Below are 16,701 nucleotides of genomic sequence, written 5' to 3'. Positions count from 1 at the left end.
TCTCTCTCTCCCTCCCTCCCTCCCTCCCCCCCTCTTTCTCTCTCTCTCTCTCTCTGTAATAGATTTGATTGCATTGATAATGTGTATAGTAGACATGATTGCACTGATAATGAGAAATACCCAAAAGAAAACTTCTGCCAATGAAGAACTACCTGCTAGGCAATTTATAGTCATAGAGAGTAGCTTGGGAAATTTGAAAATGATCTGCTTTGCAATTGGTAGTCTAAGTGAATTGCTCGATGGCATTAAGAATTTAAATGACATGCCAAGGGTCTCACACCATTATTTTGTATTACAGGCAAAAGTTTAGCTAGCCTAGGTCTTCTTAAATCCAAGGTTATTTTGCCAGACAGCCTTTCTTTATAATTTTGTAGACCCTGAATTCATCTGGAGGTCAAAACGAGCAATAAAAAAGATAATGTGATGGTAAAATAAGATCAGACATTTTGTTCTAAGTAAATAATTAGCACAATTATAGGCTACATGCAAAGGTGTAGGATATTTGCTCCTGGGTCTACCAAAAGAAAGGGAAGGAGCAGTGTGGGGGCTAATTCTGGTGAAAGGTAACTATAGAGAATCTTGGAAAATGAGTGGAGGGGGAAGTGATTAGTTGAAAGATATTTTACTATTGGCCATTTGGAAACTGACCCATTATCCTTTTGTAGCCACATAATAATCTGGAAGTGAGTAAGATTTGAGAGAGGATCTAGTCGTAGTATATCGAAGCAGTCATATTGGTATTGAAAACGCTGAATCTAGAGATGGGAAGTCCTGGGTTCAAATGTGACCTCAGATACTTACTAGCTGGGTGATCCTGGGCAAGTCACTTAACCCCCATTGCCTAACCCTTACCACTCTTCTGCCTTAGAACTAATGTAGGGTATTGACTCTAAGACAGATGGGAAAGTTTTTTTTTTTTAAACGCTGAATATCCTTTAAGCCATCATTTACATTTGCTGTGACTTTCTAGGGGGTTAGACTAGCTTGGTAAGGTACACAAAGAGTATGTTTTCTGTTTGTATTCTTTGGGAAGAATAGACTTTATTTGTTTGGGATTTTAGGAGTAGGTTGGAATAGAGAATGGGATAATCCAGGAGAAATCCCAGTGAAGAAAGGAAGACCCTGGGATTTATCTGTTTGACGTGCTTCTGATATATTGTGCCAGGACTTCTCTTCTTGATTCTGGTAGCAATAAATAATAGGTAAAAAATGAAGTGGGGAAGAATAACACATTAACAGAGAGTGATTAGTAGTCTTTATAAAAGTACATAAATTAAAAAGGGGAATAATTTTTATTTCTAAACAGGCTCTTGAAGCTCTGCTAATAATTATACTGAAACAAATGTTTCTTTTATAAAAATGGTTAATTTTAAATCTTTCATTAAAGTGAGATAGTAGTCAAATAGAAGGTTTAGAGGCTGGGTCATAGTCTAATTTACCATCCCTATTCAGTTACTTTATATTAGGGAGTAGATTAATTCCATTGCAGCAATGATATTAGTTGGATATATTAATGGCAAGAAAATATACACAAACATTTGAAATTTCAACTTATGACTTTGAATTTGCTATAATATTGCATCTGTGCATAAGATCCTGAAGATTTATTATTCTTTTATAACTATGGGGCATAGAAATGGACCACAGCAGGCTAATTAAAAAATAACAATTCTTTGCTAAGCCCAAAAGCTTAATTGTTAAATGCCAAAGAATATTAAGAAAAAACAATTTTCAGTAGTTAAAATGGGTAATTTATATCTCTGTCACCCAGAGATCTGATATGTATTAGATCCAATGAATCACTTCACCAGAATCTTGTATGGACATAAATTTTGTTTCATTTTCATGAATGTGGCTTTAGTCAATTGAATAATAAATCATTATGTCTTTCTAGACTCCAGATTGTTAGAGTCTTTCAGGCACTACCACAACTAAATTAGGCCAGATATATGTAAAAGAATCCCACTTTTAAAGACTTACATAGAGGAAGAACAGCTAGCTTCCTTTGATTATGCCTTTATTGTTGCAAAAACTATGAATTATGTTAAAATGACAATCAAAATGAATAACATTAGAGATCTGATGTAAAATCACAGAAGACAAAGATTTCATGGCTTTACATCCAGAAATCATTATATGACTAAATTAGTGCCCTCTAGTAGTTGTGTATGAGGACCTTCTACCTTTTCCTTAGGAATGGTTTGTATATGTAGGATTCAATACATATACACCACAGTTGGGTTGGAAAAAAGTAAGTATATGCCTTTGAATTCTTCTCCCTTAGTAAGCCCATCTGAGCTGCTGAAGTCATGGCTTTATACAAGGAAAATTAGTGGAGCTAGTTATAAATCAAGCTATACCTCACTTAAAATATATATAATTTTCTAAAGGTTTGCAAAATAACACAGATGTTTTATAAATGTAAAGATGCATTTCTATGGAAATATCTTGGCCCTATGACCAAATAAGACTTAAGGATGTTGTGTTTCAAATGTCAATAAGTAGCATTTGAAAGTCCCCTATATAAAAGGTAATATAAATTCCCAATTTAAAAAAGTTAATACTTAGAATAATTTACAAAGCACAGATGTATTTACAATGGAAATAGAAAGCCTAAAGCAATGTGGTTAGAGCTATGGGAAACAGACAAAAGTCAATTTTAAAATCATTCTGTAGCTATTTTGTTATCATGACAAATATTCTTCTTTAAATCCATTTCTACAGGTTTTATGTTAAAACTCTAGAATAGTAGATTGGAAGAAAAATCAAGGCATCATTTAGTCAAGAGATCATAGTCCTCTTTCTTCCTACAAGTGAAAACATGCTTCTTACCCCAGGAGATATTCACGAAGAGAAGAGAAGAGACAATTATTTGCATGGAGTGGTTTTAAACATTATTCAGAAGCTGGCCTAATTTGATATGGGTGCTTTTTAAATACTTATTGAGCTGAATGCTATTTGCAAAATTAATGAGTATATTTTTGATTCCTTTGTTCAGATCATCAGTAAAGATAATTATAAAGCAGAATTTTGTATTAGCAAATTCTCTGGATAGGAAGCCTTGACTGTATGGGAAGATCTGAGTCTTGGCTCTATCCCTAATTTATTTGTGCTATTTTGGCAAGTCACTTAATCTTTTTGGACCTTATTTACATCCTCTCTAATTTGAAATAGTTAAATTAAATAATCTTTAAGTTCTCTTGCAATTTTGAAGTACTACAATTCTGTGATTTTATTGATAAGACTCTTTTGGGAAATAATTTCCAATTACTGAATTCTAATAGGTTGTTGTCAAGCCATCTGGATTCAGTCTTTAACATAATTGTTCACTTATTTTCCATAAGAATGTCAACTGAAATCAAAAGGAATCAAAAGTCTTTCTGGAAATTCAAGTAGGCAAGGCAGGTGTACTAGATATATTCTAAAGCTAGCAAGTCTATGGGTTTGTCAATCACATGAAGGAATTTAGTTGGTAAGGTATGATTTGCTTGTCACAAAGCCGTATTGATTGAGGCTTAAATTCTGTTCTACATGATTTCAGAGTGATTGATAATTTGTTCTAGACATATAGTTACATGCTCATTGAATAGCGCTAGTTATGACTGATTACTGCTGTATTTCTTTTGAATATTTTGTGATAAAGAGGCAAATTTACATAGTTTTTTTTAGTTTACTAAGCAATTTCCTGAAAACAACTTTGCAAGGTATGTAGCACAAATAATATTTATCTCCCTCATTTGTAGATGAGGAAATGGAGAGTCATGGGACTGAAATGATTTTTCCAATTATGTAGCTAGTATGTGGTCAAACTTGAACTCAAACCTAACTCTTCTGTCTTCAAGTGCTGCCTCCTAAAAATTTATTTGTAGTTTGATTTGATTTTCTGTTCATTGGGATAGCAGGTCTTGCAAAATAAATCATTAACATAATTTTTACTTTTATAAATACAGATTTAAATAAATTGTCTTTCTTTTGAATTCTATTAAAAAACACTTGACTTTTATTTGCCATGGTCTGGTCATAGACATGGACCAAGAACAACACAACTAAGCCAGTAAGCAACATAGGGAATAGAATCAACATGAAACAGAGACATCAAGCAGAAAGCAAGACACAGCATATCTCAATCAAATTTCCAAACACAAGTCACATTTCTTGAATCTTATCTCTTTTTGTCTATTCATATGACTACCACCCTGGGTTGAATCGCTTATCACTTCTCAATTGGATTATTCAGATTACCTCCTAATTGGTCTCTCTGCTTCTGGTTTCTCCTCAATGGAACCCATCTTTTCTGCACAACTGCCAAATAACTTTTCCCAAAGCACAGATCAGATTATGCTTCTATCCTGTTCGAAACTCTTCAGTGGTTTCCCATTTCCTGTCAGATACATTCATTTTCCATCATTGGTAACACCTTTGAATACTTACTTGTGTTCTCTGATCTACTTAATGTAGTTAGATCATTTTTTCTTTTATAATTTATTTACTTATTTAGAATATTTCCCATGGTAACATGATTCATGATTTTTCCTACCCCTATTCCCTCCCACCTCTGAAAGCTGACAAGCAATTCCACTGGATTATAGATGTATCATTGTTCAAAACATATTTCCATGTTATTCATATTTGCAATAGAGTGATCTTTTAGAGCAGGGGTAGGCAACGTATGGCTCTTGAGCCATATCTGGCTCTTTGGAGGGCCAGATATGGCTCTTTCTGCAGGAGCCATAAAGTCAATTTTTTTTCAGGCGCTGTTACAGGAGCACACACTGTGAGCACTGTATAGCTCTCACGAAATTACATTTTAAAAAATGTGGCATTTATGGCTCTCACGGCCAAAAAGGTTGCCGACCCCTGGGTTAGAGTCTACATCCCCAAACATATCCCCCTCCAACCATGTGATCAATCATATATTTTTCTTCCGTGTTTCTGTTCTCATAGTTCTTTCTCTGGATGTGGATAGCATTCTTTCTCATAAGTTCCTCAGGATTGTCTTGGGTCATTGCATTACTTTTAGTAGAAAAGTCTATTACATTAGGTTATGCCATAATGTATCAGTCTCTGTGTACAATGTTCTCCTGGTTCTGTTCCTTTCACTCTGCATCAATTCTTGGAGGTCATTCCAGTTCACATGGAATTCTTCCAGTTCTTTATTCCTTTGAACACAATAATATTTCATCACCAACAGATACCAAATTTGTTCAGCCATTCCCCAATCTATGGACACTCCCTCATTTTCCAATTTTTTTTGCCACCACGAAGAGCACAGCTATGAATATTTTTGCACAAGTATTTTTCCTTATTATCTCTTTGGAGTACAAACCCAGCAGTGCTAAGGCTGGATCAAAGGGCATGTAGTCTTTTAAAGCCCTTTGGGCATAGCTCCAAATTGCCATCCAGAATGGCTGAACCAATTTACAACTCTACCAGTAATGCATTAGTGTCCCAATTTTGCCACATTACCTCCAACATTTATCACTTTCCTTTGTTGCCATATTGACCAATATGCTAGATATGAGGTGGTATCTCAGAGTTGTTTTTATTTGTATTTCTCTAATCAGGAGAGATTTAGAACACTTTTTCACATCACCACCCTTAATCTTCCCTCTCTATAATGATTTTCATGTCTCTTTTATGTTATATAATTTTACCCATTCTGTCTCTCCCTTCCCTTTTCTCTCAGTGCAACCTTCTCTTTCAGCCCTTGATTAATTTTTTTTACATATCATTCATATTCATACATATCATATATAAATATTATTCCATATTGTCACTTTTACATACATATCATATTATCCTATAACATCATATACATCATATTACCATAATTGGCTTACTTCTCCTTCTTTCTAAGTAAATTCCTTCTATCTTCTCTACAATTAAGAGCATTTTTTATTATTTCCTTTTTAAATTAATTAATTAATTTAAAAAAAAGAATTTATTAATATTCATTTTTAACATGGTTACATGATTCATGCTCCTCCTTTCCCCTTCACCCCCTCTTCTCCCCCCACCCATGGCCAATGCGCATTTCCACTGGTTTTAACATGTGTCATTGATCAAGACCTATTTCCAAATTGTTGATAGTTGCATTGGTGTGGTAGTTTTGAGTCTTCATCCCCAATCATGTCCGCCTCAACCCATGCGTTCAAGCAGTTGTTTTTCTTATATGTTTCCTCTCCTGCAGTCCTTCCTCTGAATGTGGGTAGCGTTCTTTACCATAAATCCCTCAGAGCTGTCCTGTGTCATTGCATTGCTGTTGGTACAGAAGTCCATTACATTCGATTTTACCACAGTATATCAGTCTCTGTGTACAATGTTCTTCTGGCTCTGCTCCTTTCGCTCTGCATCAGTTCCTGGAGGTCTTTCCAGTTCACCTGGAATTCCTTTAGTTTATTATTCCTTTGAGCACAATAGTATTCCATCACCAGCATATACCACATTAAGAGCATTTTTTTGAGAATTACAGAAATCCTCTTTCCATGTAGACATATAAACATTTTGACCTTGATGAGTTCCTTAAAATTTTCTCTTTCTTATTTATCTTTTTGGGCTTCTTTTGTGTCTCATGTTTGCACTTCAGATTTTTTGTTTAGGTCTGACTTATTCCTCAGGGATGCTTGATAATCTTCTATCTTATTGAACGTCCATTTTTCCCTTTAAAGAATAAACTCAGTTTTGTTGGATAGGTGACTCTGATTTGCAAACCCAAATCTTTCGCCTTCCTGAATATCATATTCCATGCTTTTTGAGCCTTTAACATAGAAGCTGCTAGATCCTGTGTTATCCTGATTGTAGCTCTATAGTATTTGAATGGTTTCTTTTTGGCTGATTGAAGAATTTTCTTCTTAGCTTGTTGCCTCTTGAATTTAGCCATATTTATGGAAGTCATAATTTGAGGATTTCTTTCTGGAGGTGATCTGTGAATTCTTTCAATTTCAATTTTATTTTCTTGTTTGAGAATCTCTGGGCAGTTATCTTTGATAATTTTTTATAATATGGTGTCCAAGATTTTTTCTTGATCATGGCTTTCAGGTAGTCTGATAATTCTCAAATTATTTATTTTTTTAGGACAGTTGTTTTTTCAATGAGATATTTTATGTTTTCTTCTGTTTTTTCCCCCATTCCTTTGATTCTGCTTTATTATTTCTTGATTTCTCATTAAATCATTATTTTCTAAATGGTCAGTTCTGATTTTTAAGGTTTGATTTTCCTCTGTCATTTTTGGTTCTTCTTTTTTAATTGGCCCATTTCTTTTTGCATCACTTTAATTTCTCTTTCTCACTTTTCCTCTTTCTCTCTTAATTGGTTTTTGAAGCCTTTTTTGAGATCTTTGAGAATTTGAGTTAAATCCATATTTTTCTTTTGGACTTTGCTTGTGTTTCCTTTGCTTTCACTGTCTCCTTCTGTGTCTGTACCTTATTCTTTGTCTCCATAAAAATTATTTAGTTAGATACTTTTTTGTTTTTTGCCCATTTTTCCTATCTAATTATAGGTAGGCTCTCTTTTCTGGGGAGTTGCGTTACCCTCTTAGACTTCCAGTTAGACCTTTTTCTCCTATTCATACATCAATGGAATTATAGTTAGAAGATAGATGTGTTTGTTTCTTTTCTGATATCTGTCTATAGAAAAACAGAATGTTAAATCTGGAACATCCTTTTACATACTGGGAAAGCTTAAACACTGTGAAATTTTGACCAAAGCTTTGTCTAAGATTACAAGATAAATGAATAAGTATAAAGCCAAGATTGGAAGCTAGGTCTTCTTATTCCTGATTTTATACTCTTTAAAATACTAATCTGCTGTTTAATTGATTAAAAATTAATTTGAAAAATTTAAATAAAAATATTTAAATAAAAATAACAATATTCTAGAATGTAGCTGCAATTGTATATCATATCTTGATATTTAAACATATATATGACCTGATCGTTAAATTTACTCCTTCCTATGCTTCAGATGGTAATCCATCTCTGATATTTATATTTAAAAAATTTCCCCCTATTCCTATTACATGTAAAAACAATTTAAAAACATTTTTAGCATTCATTTAAAAAAATTTTAAGTTCCATAATCTTTCCCTTCTTCTGACCTTTCCAATTTTCTCCTGCCATCCCCCCTCCCTGAGACAATACACAATTTGATTCACATCTTACATGTGTAAATACTCCATATCTTTTTTGCTACTTCTTAGGCTCAAGCCCTTATTGGTAAGATTCCACATCCTACTTTTCCTTCTATGCAACTGTAACTGCCCTTTGGTTCACTGGCAATTTTAATTCTTCTAAATGATCATTCCATTATTTGTAGTCATATAGCATCACTGGGAGAGTATTTAGTGTGAAAATGTTTGTGTCTTAAAACAGCTTGTGATCATTGAAAATGCCATATACCTTGACTCATTTTGAATGAATCCCTATACCTCTAAACAAACCTATCTTTACATATAGACTCAGTATATATTGTTTTATGTGTGGCTTATCTCTTGGTTTCTCAGTCTTCCCCAGTAGATCTCATGTTAAATATAGAAGTCATTTGCACAGAGCTTGGTGTATGAGAATTGATGCTGTGCTGGCTATGGCCTCTGGTGTACAAAATGTCAGGCCTAAGAGACTCTACAATCATATGGAAATTCTAGATGAATCTTCAATAGCCAGAATTCCTGAGAGAAGATTTTCCTCTGAGAGATAAGCTCGGAGATGATAGATTGGTTTCTTTCTAAATTGTATCCCCTTTAAATAGCAGAGATAACTGTGAATCCACTTCTCTTTCCAATTGTGATGCTTTCCCTTGCTTCATCTTGTTTTAATATTGCTTTTTATATTGAGCTTCATAAGCCTTTCACTTTTTATAACTCTAGTTTTTGTATAGAGGATAAATAACAATTGTCAGGAGGTAATTACCCTTTGACTCTTTCAGAGCCTATATTTTGGTTATTTATGTTCCTAGAAACATAAATTAAATGGAATTTATTTTCTGGAATTTTTTTTTAAATCAGGATGCCATATATTTAGCAGAGCAGGAAATTCTTTATTAATGTATGTACATTATATGCCAGTATAGTAAGTGTTCTAGGCTATTCTCTATGACTAGAATACATCCGTTGGCCTCATTAAATTCTTCTCTTTCTTCAACACTTAATACAACAATCATCTTCTATTTAATTTCTTCTGTATCTGAACCCTTTTGACAGTCTAGTGAAGCTTATATGAACTCCTCAGAATACATTAAATAAACTAAAATATATAAGGTTACACATTTTATCAATCTTATTGAAAGTTATAAAAATATTTTTCCTAAATTCTCAAATTGCTAGTACTCCCAGATTTCTTTATATTTGTTATATTTTTATTTCTTATTTGTACTTATGGATTTTTGTCCCCTCTGTTAGAATATAAGTTCCTTGGGAGTGTGGTTTCATTCTTTATATTTGTAGCCTCAGCACTTAGCACAATACCCATATTGGATACAAAATAAAAATTTATTGATTAATTCATGTGAGATCATTTAGAACAGAAAATGCAAAAATTTAAGTAATATTAGACTGACTCCTAATGATAGATGATGTTATCTATATTTCTGTTCTTTAGAAACTGTGGCAATAAACACATTATGCATAAAAAAAGCAGCTGAAGTGATTTTTCATGCGAGTTGTTTAACATCACAATTCTAACATCACAAGATTATAGTTAGAGTCCTCAAAGTAATTTTTAAAAAGGATAAAAGTTTTGTTTCAGAGACAATGGTAATGAAGGAAAGACATGTTGTATATATAATGCTATGTATGGAATATCTATATATATTTAAATCTCACAAATTTCCACTACTTATGGGAAAAAATTAGCCCAAATTAGTGAAATGTTTTATTTATACACCATTTAAAATTATTATTTTTTAGTTATAGGGCATATTGAAATATTCTATCAAAGGATCACCATATTTAAGTTCCTTAGTTCTACTTTAATACTATGTGAATGATTTGTAAAATAATTATAAAATGATAAATGGAGTTTTCTTGGCAAAGATACTAGAATAGTCTGTTATTTTCTTTTCCAACTCATTTTACAGATGAAGAAACTGAGACCAACAGGGTTTTAAGTGACTTAACCAGAGTCTCACAGCTAATAAATGTCTGAGGCCATATTTGAACTCAGAAAGATGAGTCTTCCTGACTCCAGGCCTGGCACTCTATCCACTGGGCCACTTAGCTGCATGAGTGATTTGTAATTAGACCATCATTTTATTTGAATTGTGTAAGGACCGATGGTGTTGGAAAAATCCATTGGCCTAAAACTTTTACTTTCCTTCATTTTGTTTATATCATTACTTTTCTCCCTCCCCTTTCCATATTGTGAAGGTGAACCTCAAGCAGTTCTGAATTAATTAGCTTTTCCTGAATTTATCAGTTTTATAAAAAACAAAACAAAACAAAACATTTATTCATCATTTCCCAATTATCTTACAGGATCCTTCAAACCAAAAATGTGGGAGGAAGAAAACCGTGTCATTCAGCAGTATGCCATCAGAAAAGAAAATCAGCAGTGCTAGTGACTGTATCAGTTTCATGCAGGCTGGCTGTGAGCTGAAGAAAGTGCGTCCCAATTCCCGGATTTACAATCGTTTCTTTACCCTGGACACAGATCTTCAAGCTCTTCGCTGGGAGCCCTCTAAGAAGGACCTTGAAAAAGCAAAGCTCGATATTTCTGCTATAAAAGAGATCAGGCTTGGGAAGAACACAGAGACATTTAGGAACAATGGACTTGCAGATCAGATTTCTGAGGACTGTGCCCTGTCTATACTTCATGGGGAGAACTATGAGTCTCTGGACCTGGTTGCCAATTCGGCTGATGTAGCAAACATTTGGGTTTCTGGTTTACGGTACCTGGTCTCTCGAAGTAAGCAACCCTTTGACTTAATGGAAGGCAGTCAGAATACTCCAAGGTTCATGTGGCTAAAAACAGTATTTGAAGCAGCAGATGTTGATGGCAATGGGATTATGTTAGAAGACACATCTGTAGAGTTAATTAAACAACTCAATCCCACCCTGAAGGAATCCAAGATAAGGTTAAAGTTTAAAGAAATCCAGAAGAGCAAAGAGAAACTAACCACCCGAGTGACAAAAGAGGAATTTTGTGAAGCTTTTAGTGAACTTTGTACCAGACCAGAAGTCTATTTCTTACTTGTACAGATTTCCAAAAACAAAGAATATTTAGATGCCAATGACCTCATGCTGTTTTTAGAAGCTGAACAAGGAGTTGCTCACATAACCGAAGAGATGTGTTTAGACATTATTCGAAGGTATGAGCTTTCTGAAGAAGGGCGACTCAAAGGTTTCCTTGCAATTGATGGATTTACCCAGTATTTATTGTCACCGGAATGTGATATTTTTGATCCTGAGCAAAGAAAGGTGGCTCAAGACATGACCCAACCATTATCACACTATTATATCAATGCTTCTCATAACACGTATCTAATAGAAGACCAGTTCAGAGGACCCGCCGATATTAATGGCTACGTTCGGGCTTTAAAAATGAGCTGTCGGAGTATAGAGCTTGATGTAAGCGATGGGCCGGACAACGAGCCAATCCTTTGTAATCGTAACAATATGACGACGTCCCTTTCTTTTCGTAGCGTCATAGAGGTGATAAACAAATTTGCCTTCGTGGCTTCGGAATACCCACTTATCCTCTGCTTGGGCACTCATTGCTCAGTAGCCCAGCAGAAAGTCATGGCCCAACACATGAAAAAGATCTTTGGCAACAAGCTATACACCGAGGCACCTTTGCCCTCTGAAGCCTACCTCCCATCCCCTGAGAGACTGAAAAGAAAAATAATTGTGAAAGGAAAGAAGTTGCCTCCCGATCAGGATTTGATGGAAGGAGAAGTCACAGATGAAGATGAAGAAGCTGAAATGTCTCAAAAGATGTCAGAGGACTATAATGGTGAACAGAAGTTGATATGCCTCTGTAGAGAACTATCGGATTTGGTTTCTATATGTAAATCTGTGCAGTATAGGGATTTTGAAGTTTCTATGAAGAGCCAAAATTATTGGGAAATCTGCTCCTTTAGCGAGACAGAGGCTAGCAGAATTGCCAATGAATATCCAGAGGACTTTGTAAATTATAATAAAAGGTTCTTATCGAGGGTATATCCAAGTGCTATGAGGATAGATTCTAGTAATTTGAACCCCCAGGACTTCTGGAATTGTGGCTGTCAGATTGTGGCAATGAATTTCCAGACTCCGGGTCCAATGATGGATCTCCATACAGGCTGGTTTCTCCAGAATGGAGGCTGTGGATATGTCCTCCGGCCCTCCATCATGCGGGACGAAGTCTCTTACTTTAGTGCCAATACGAAGGGTATCGTTCCGGGGGTCTCTCCTCAAGTCCTGCACATCAAAATTATCAGTGGTCAGAATTTTCCAAAACCCAAAGGAGCTTGTGCCAAAGGGGATGTCATAGATCCTTACGTTTGTATTGAAATACACGGTATTCCTGCAGACTGTTCAGAACAAAGGACTAAAACTGTTCAACAAAACAGTGATAATCCTATTTTTGATGAAACTTTTGAGTTTCAGATAAACCTGCCCGAGCTTGCCATGATCCGTTTTATGGTCTTGGATGACGACTACATTGGGGATGAGTTTATAGGACAGTATACGATACCGCTGGAGTGCCTGCAGCCTGGCTACCGACACATCCCTTTGCGCTCTTTTGTGGGAGACATCATGGAACATGTAACACTTTTTGTTCACATAGCAATAACCAACCGGAGTGGAGGAGGAAAGACGCCAAAGCGCAGCCTTTCAGTAAGAATAGGGAAGAAGGTTAGGGAATACACTATGCTCAGGAATGTTGGTCTGAAAACCATAGATGACATCTTTAAAATAGCTGTTCATCCCTTGAGAGAAGCCATGGATGTGAGAGAAAATATGCAGGTAATATGACCCTTTGAACATTTGTGCTTTTTATTGAATTCTTTCTCAAGAAAGAATAATAACAGTATATTGCGATTACTACTACTACTACTACTACTACTACTACTACTACTACTACTACTACTACTACTACTACTACTACTACTACTATTACTACTATTATTACTACTACTACTACTATTACTATGAACTGGCTACCATTTACATAAGATTTATAAAATTTTATATATATATATATATGTGTGTGTGTGTGTATATATACACATATACATATATTTTCATGTGATCCTCCCAGCAACACTGAGAAGTAGGTAGTGTTATTTTCTCAATTTTACAGGTGAATAAACTGAGGCTTAGAGAAGTAGGGTAACTTGTCCAGGGTCACACATGTAATAAATATTTGAAGCAAGATTTGAACTCAGGACTACAGGTTAAGCACTCTATTCTTTGTACCACTTAGTATCTTTATATATGGTTTATATCTAGAAAAATGATCAAAACCATTGTCAAAAATACATAATATGAGAGAGCTAAGTTCAGGACTTCTGATGGACTGTGTTTAAGTGTCAACATTTCTTGTTTCAAATTGGTAAATATGTTAAGTGTGTCTTCATGCTCATTGTAGTAAGCACTTAATAACTTTGTTGTTGAATTGAACCAATCTGCAATTCACCCCCCACCCCACCTTCAAAACTTCTTTTTCTACCATATAAATTACTTGAACTGGTAGGCATTTAGCATATAATAATTTATCAATTAACTGCAGGCAGATATTTATACTTTGATTTATCATCAAATATTTTCAAGTTTATGCTGGATAACACTTACTCTGTTAAGAACTTGTTCTCTTAAACTGTTCCTTTTTTTGTCCACTTTCAGTTTTATTGAAATGTCTTTTTTTATATCATGTATATTTATGGATTACTCCTACTTTGTGAGAAGTCTATCAAACAGTTAAGTAACACTAATAATTCAGTGACCTCATCTGAAAAATGTATGTAACATTCCACATTTTTATTGCCCCTCCTCCTTTTCTATCTCTCTAGACCTATGATGAAATGTGCTGTCCTTTACAGAGAGGTGATTTGGGGTGCAAAAGGAGACATCTGTCTATCTGTTTATCTATCTATCTATCTATCTACCCACTCATCCACCTACCAACTTATCCACCCATATATTCATCCATCCATCCATCCATCCATCCATCCATCCATCCATCCATCCATCCATCCATCCATCCATCCATCCATCCATCCATCCATCCATCCATCCATCCATCCATCCATTCATCTATCTATCTATCTATCTATCTATCTATCTATCTATCTATCTATCTATCTATCTATCTATCTATCTATTTATTTATCTATCTACCCACCTACCTACCTATCACATGTTTTTTCTTTCTTTTTCCCAAATGAGTAGAAGATGGCAGGGAGAGAAAACAGATTTTTGTTCATTAAAAAAAGTAAATTTCAACTCTATCCCTTTACTTTTATTCAGAGAAAACGTATGAAATAGAAACACAGCTCTACCCTATATTTCCAGGACTGTTCAAAAGAAGGAAGTGCTCAGAGTAATCATGAAAAATTATATTCTTTTAAAGTGGGTTATATGGACGATTTGATCAGGAAGGCAAGGTGTAAAAACTGGATAGCTCCCTTTATCTTAGTAAAATCTTCAGAGTAGTGTCACTGTTTTATTTGAAATGAATCCTCCCAATCAGATCTGTCTGTAGGTAGAGAAACAATATAATAAAGAATACATATTTGGGACATTATTTGTTTTCTTGGATTATATCTGATTCTGTTTCTTCTCATTATGCTGAAATTTAAACAAAGTTTAGTATACTTTCCCCATTACTCTTATACAGAACAGTACTATGCTTAAGGTCCTGAAAGGTTCCCAGATTGTTGGAGAGGAACACCTTGGAAAAATACTATTAATATTTTTAGCTTTTCATTTCCCAGCACCATATTTTATCTTACTTTACTTAATAAATGTTAGAAGCAGTCTCAAGCCAATAGAATTTTAGAAGTTAGAAAGGTAGATCATTAAATAAGCATCATGTGCATATTTTGAATATAACTATTTTAAGAAAGAATTCTATTTTATCAATTAAAAACATACAACATACAACATATAATTATTTTACCTATTTAATGAACTATAAAAATGCCTTAGCTCTTATTTTAGGTCCTTGAGGTCAATGTTAGCTTCTCTTGCTTGTTTTTTTTCTACAGTAGCATAAATAATGATAAGAACCAACATTGCATAGCTCTTACACAAAATATTAAATCATAGAATTATAATTTCTGTATCTAACCTAAGTACAAAAGTTTACATATGTAAAATTCAATATGATAGATTGATTAAGTAATTTTTAGAATGTCAACAAAGGGTTTTCTAATTTAATGTATTATTTTATTCTTATGTTCTTTTCCAGTTCTAACATTCTGTTATTTTGTACAAAAATCACAGAGTAGAAAAAGGCAACAATCATTTTCACTTAAGTGAGAAACTCATGTAGTTTAAGAATATTCTCCATCTTGAAAGAGAGAAAAGAAAGAATGTAATTTAGTAGTGAACTAAAAAGGAAAGAAGGAAGGAAAGAAAGGAAGCAGCTAGACCTATATTCTTGTTGTAACTTTGATGCTAATTCTTTCTGTGTCTTCTTGGCAAGTCATTCAACCTTTATCAGTCTTATTGAAATGAGGTGATTGAATTAGATGGTCTGTACTGTCTTCTAACTCTGAAATTCTATATTCTAGTATGTGTAGTCCTTATCCTGAGGAAAAATTTGCTTTAAAACTATATATAATTTGTATTAATTTCCTTTAACTTAGTTTGATAAATATATACATATACACAAATATGAATATATTCATATATAGTATAAAACACTCTGAGCCTACAGTAATACCCTTATTCTGATATATATATATATATATACACACACACACACACATATATATATATATATATATATGTAAAAACAGATTTTATATGACAATTGAGATAGCTAGGATGCTGTGGATAGAGTGCTGGGCCTGAAATGAAAACTCATTTTCCTGAGTTCTAATCTGACCTCAGATACTTACTAGCTATGTGACTCTGGCCAAGTCACTTAACCTGTTGACCTCAGTTTCCTCATCTGCAAAATGAGCTAGAGAGGGAAATGGCAAATCACTCCAATATCATTGCCTAATGGAGGCTCAAACGTAGTCATAAAGCATCAGACACTACTGAATAATTTGGACAACAAATATATGACAATTAGGTGGTATAGTGGTTAGAGCTGGGCGTAGAATCAGGAAGACAAGTTTAAGTCTAGCCTCAGAGACCTAGTAGATGTGTGACCCTGGGGAAGTCACTTAACCTCTGCCTGTCTGAGTTTTCTCAGCTGTAAAATGGGAATAATAATAGCACCTATCTTCCAGGGATGCTGTGAGTATAACATAAGATGATATCCATAAAGTGCTTAGCACAGTGCCTGGTACATATTAGACATTTAATAAATGTCACATCTTTCCTTCGTTCCTTTGTTGCCTTCCTTCCTTCCTTTTTTCCTCCCTCCTTTCTGCCTTCCTCCCTCCCTCCTTCCCTCCTTCCTTCTTTCCTTCCTTCCTTCCATCTTTCCTTCCTCCCTCCTTCTTTCCTTCCTCCCTCCTTCTTTCCTTCCTCCCTCCATTCCCTTCCTTCCTTCCTTCCTTCCTTCCTTCCTTCCTTCCTTCCTTCCTTCCTTCCTTCCTTCCTTCCTT

General features: G+C 34.6%; 1 protein-coding gene across 1 annotated transcript in view; it reads left to right on the top strand.

The window, feature by feature from the left end:
* PLCL1 (phospholipase C like 1 (inactive)) overlaps positions 1–16,701 on the top strand; it is a 357,455-nt gene that overhangs the window by 313,510 nt on the left and 27,244 nt on the right. Inside the window, exons 2-3 of the mRNA XM_044669063.1 lie at positions 10,469–12,940; positions 15,043–15,117. Of these exons, the coding sequence (XP_044524998.1) occupies positions 10,469–12,940; positions 15,043–15,117 (2,547 nt within the window). The remainder of the gene's footprint in view (positions 1–10,468; positions 12,941–15,042; positions 15,118–16,701) is intronic.

The sequence above is a fragment of the Gracilinanus agilis genome, chromosome 3 (assembly GCF_016433145.1).
Source record: "Gracilinanus agilis isolate LMUSP501 chromosome 3, AgileGrace, whole genome shotgun sequence".
Lineage (NCBI taxonomy): Eukaryota > Metazoa > Chordata > Mammalia > Didelphimorphia > Didelphidae > Gracilinanus > Gracilinanus agilis.
This window is presented reverse-complemented; position numbering and strand designations above follow the sequence as displayed.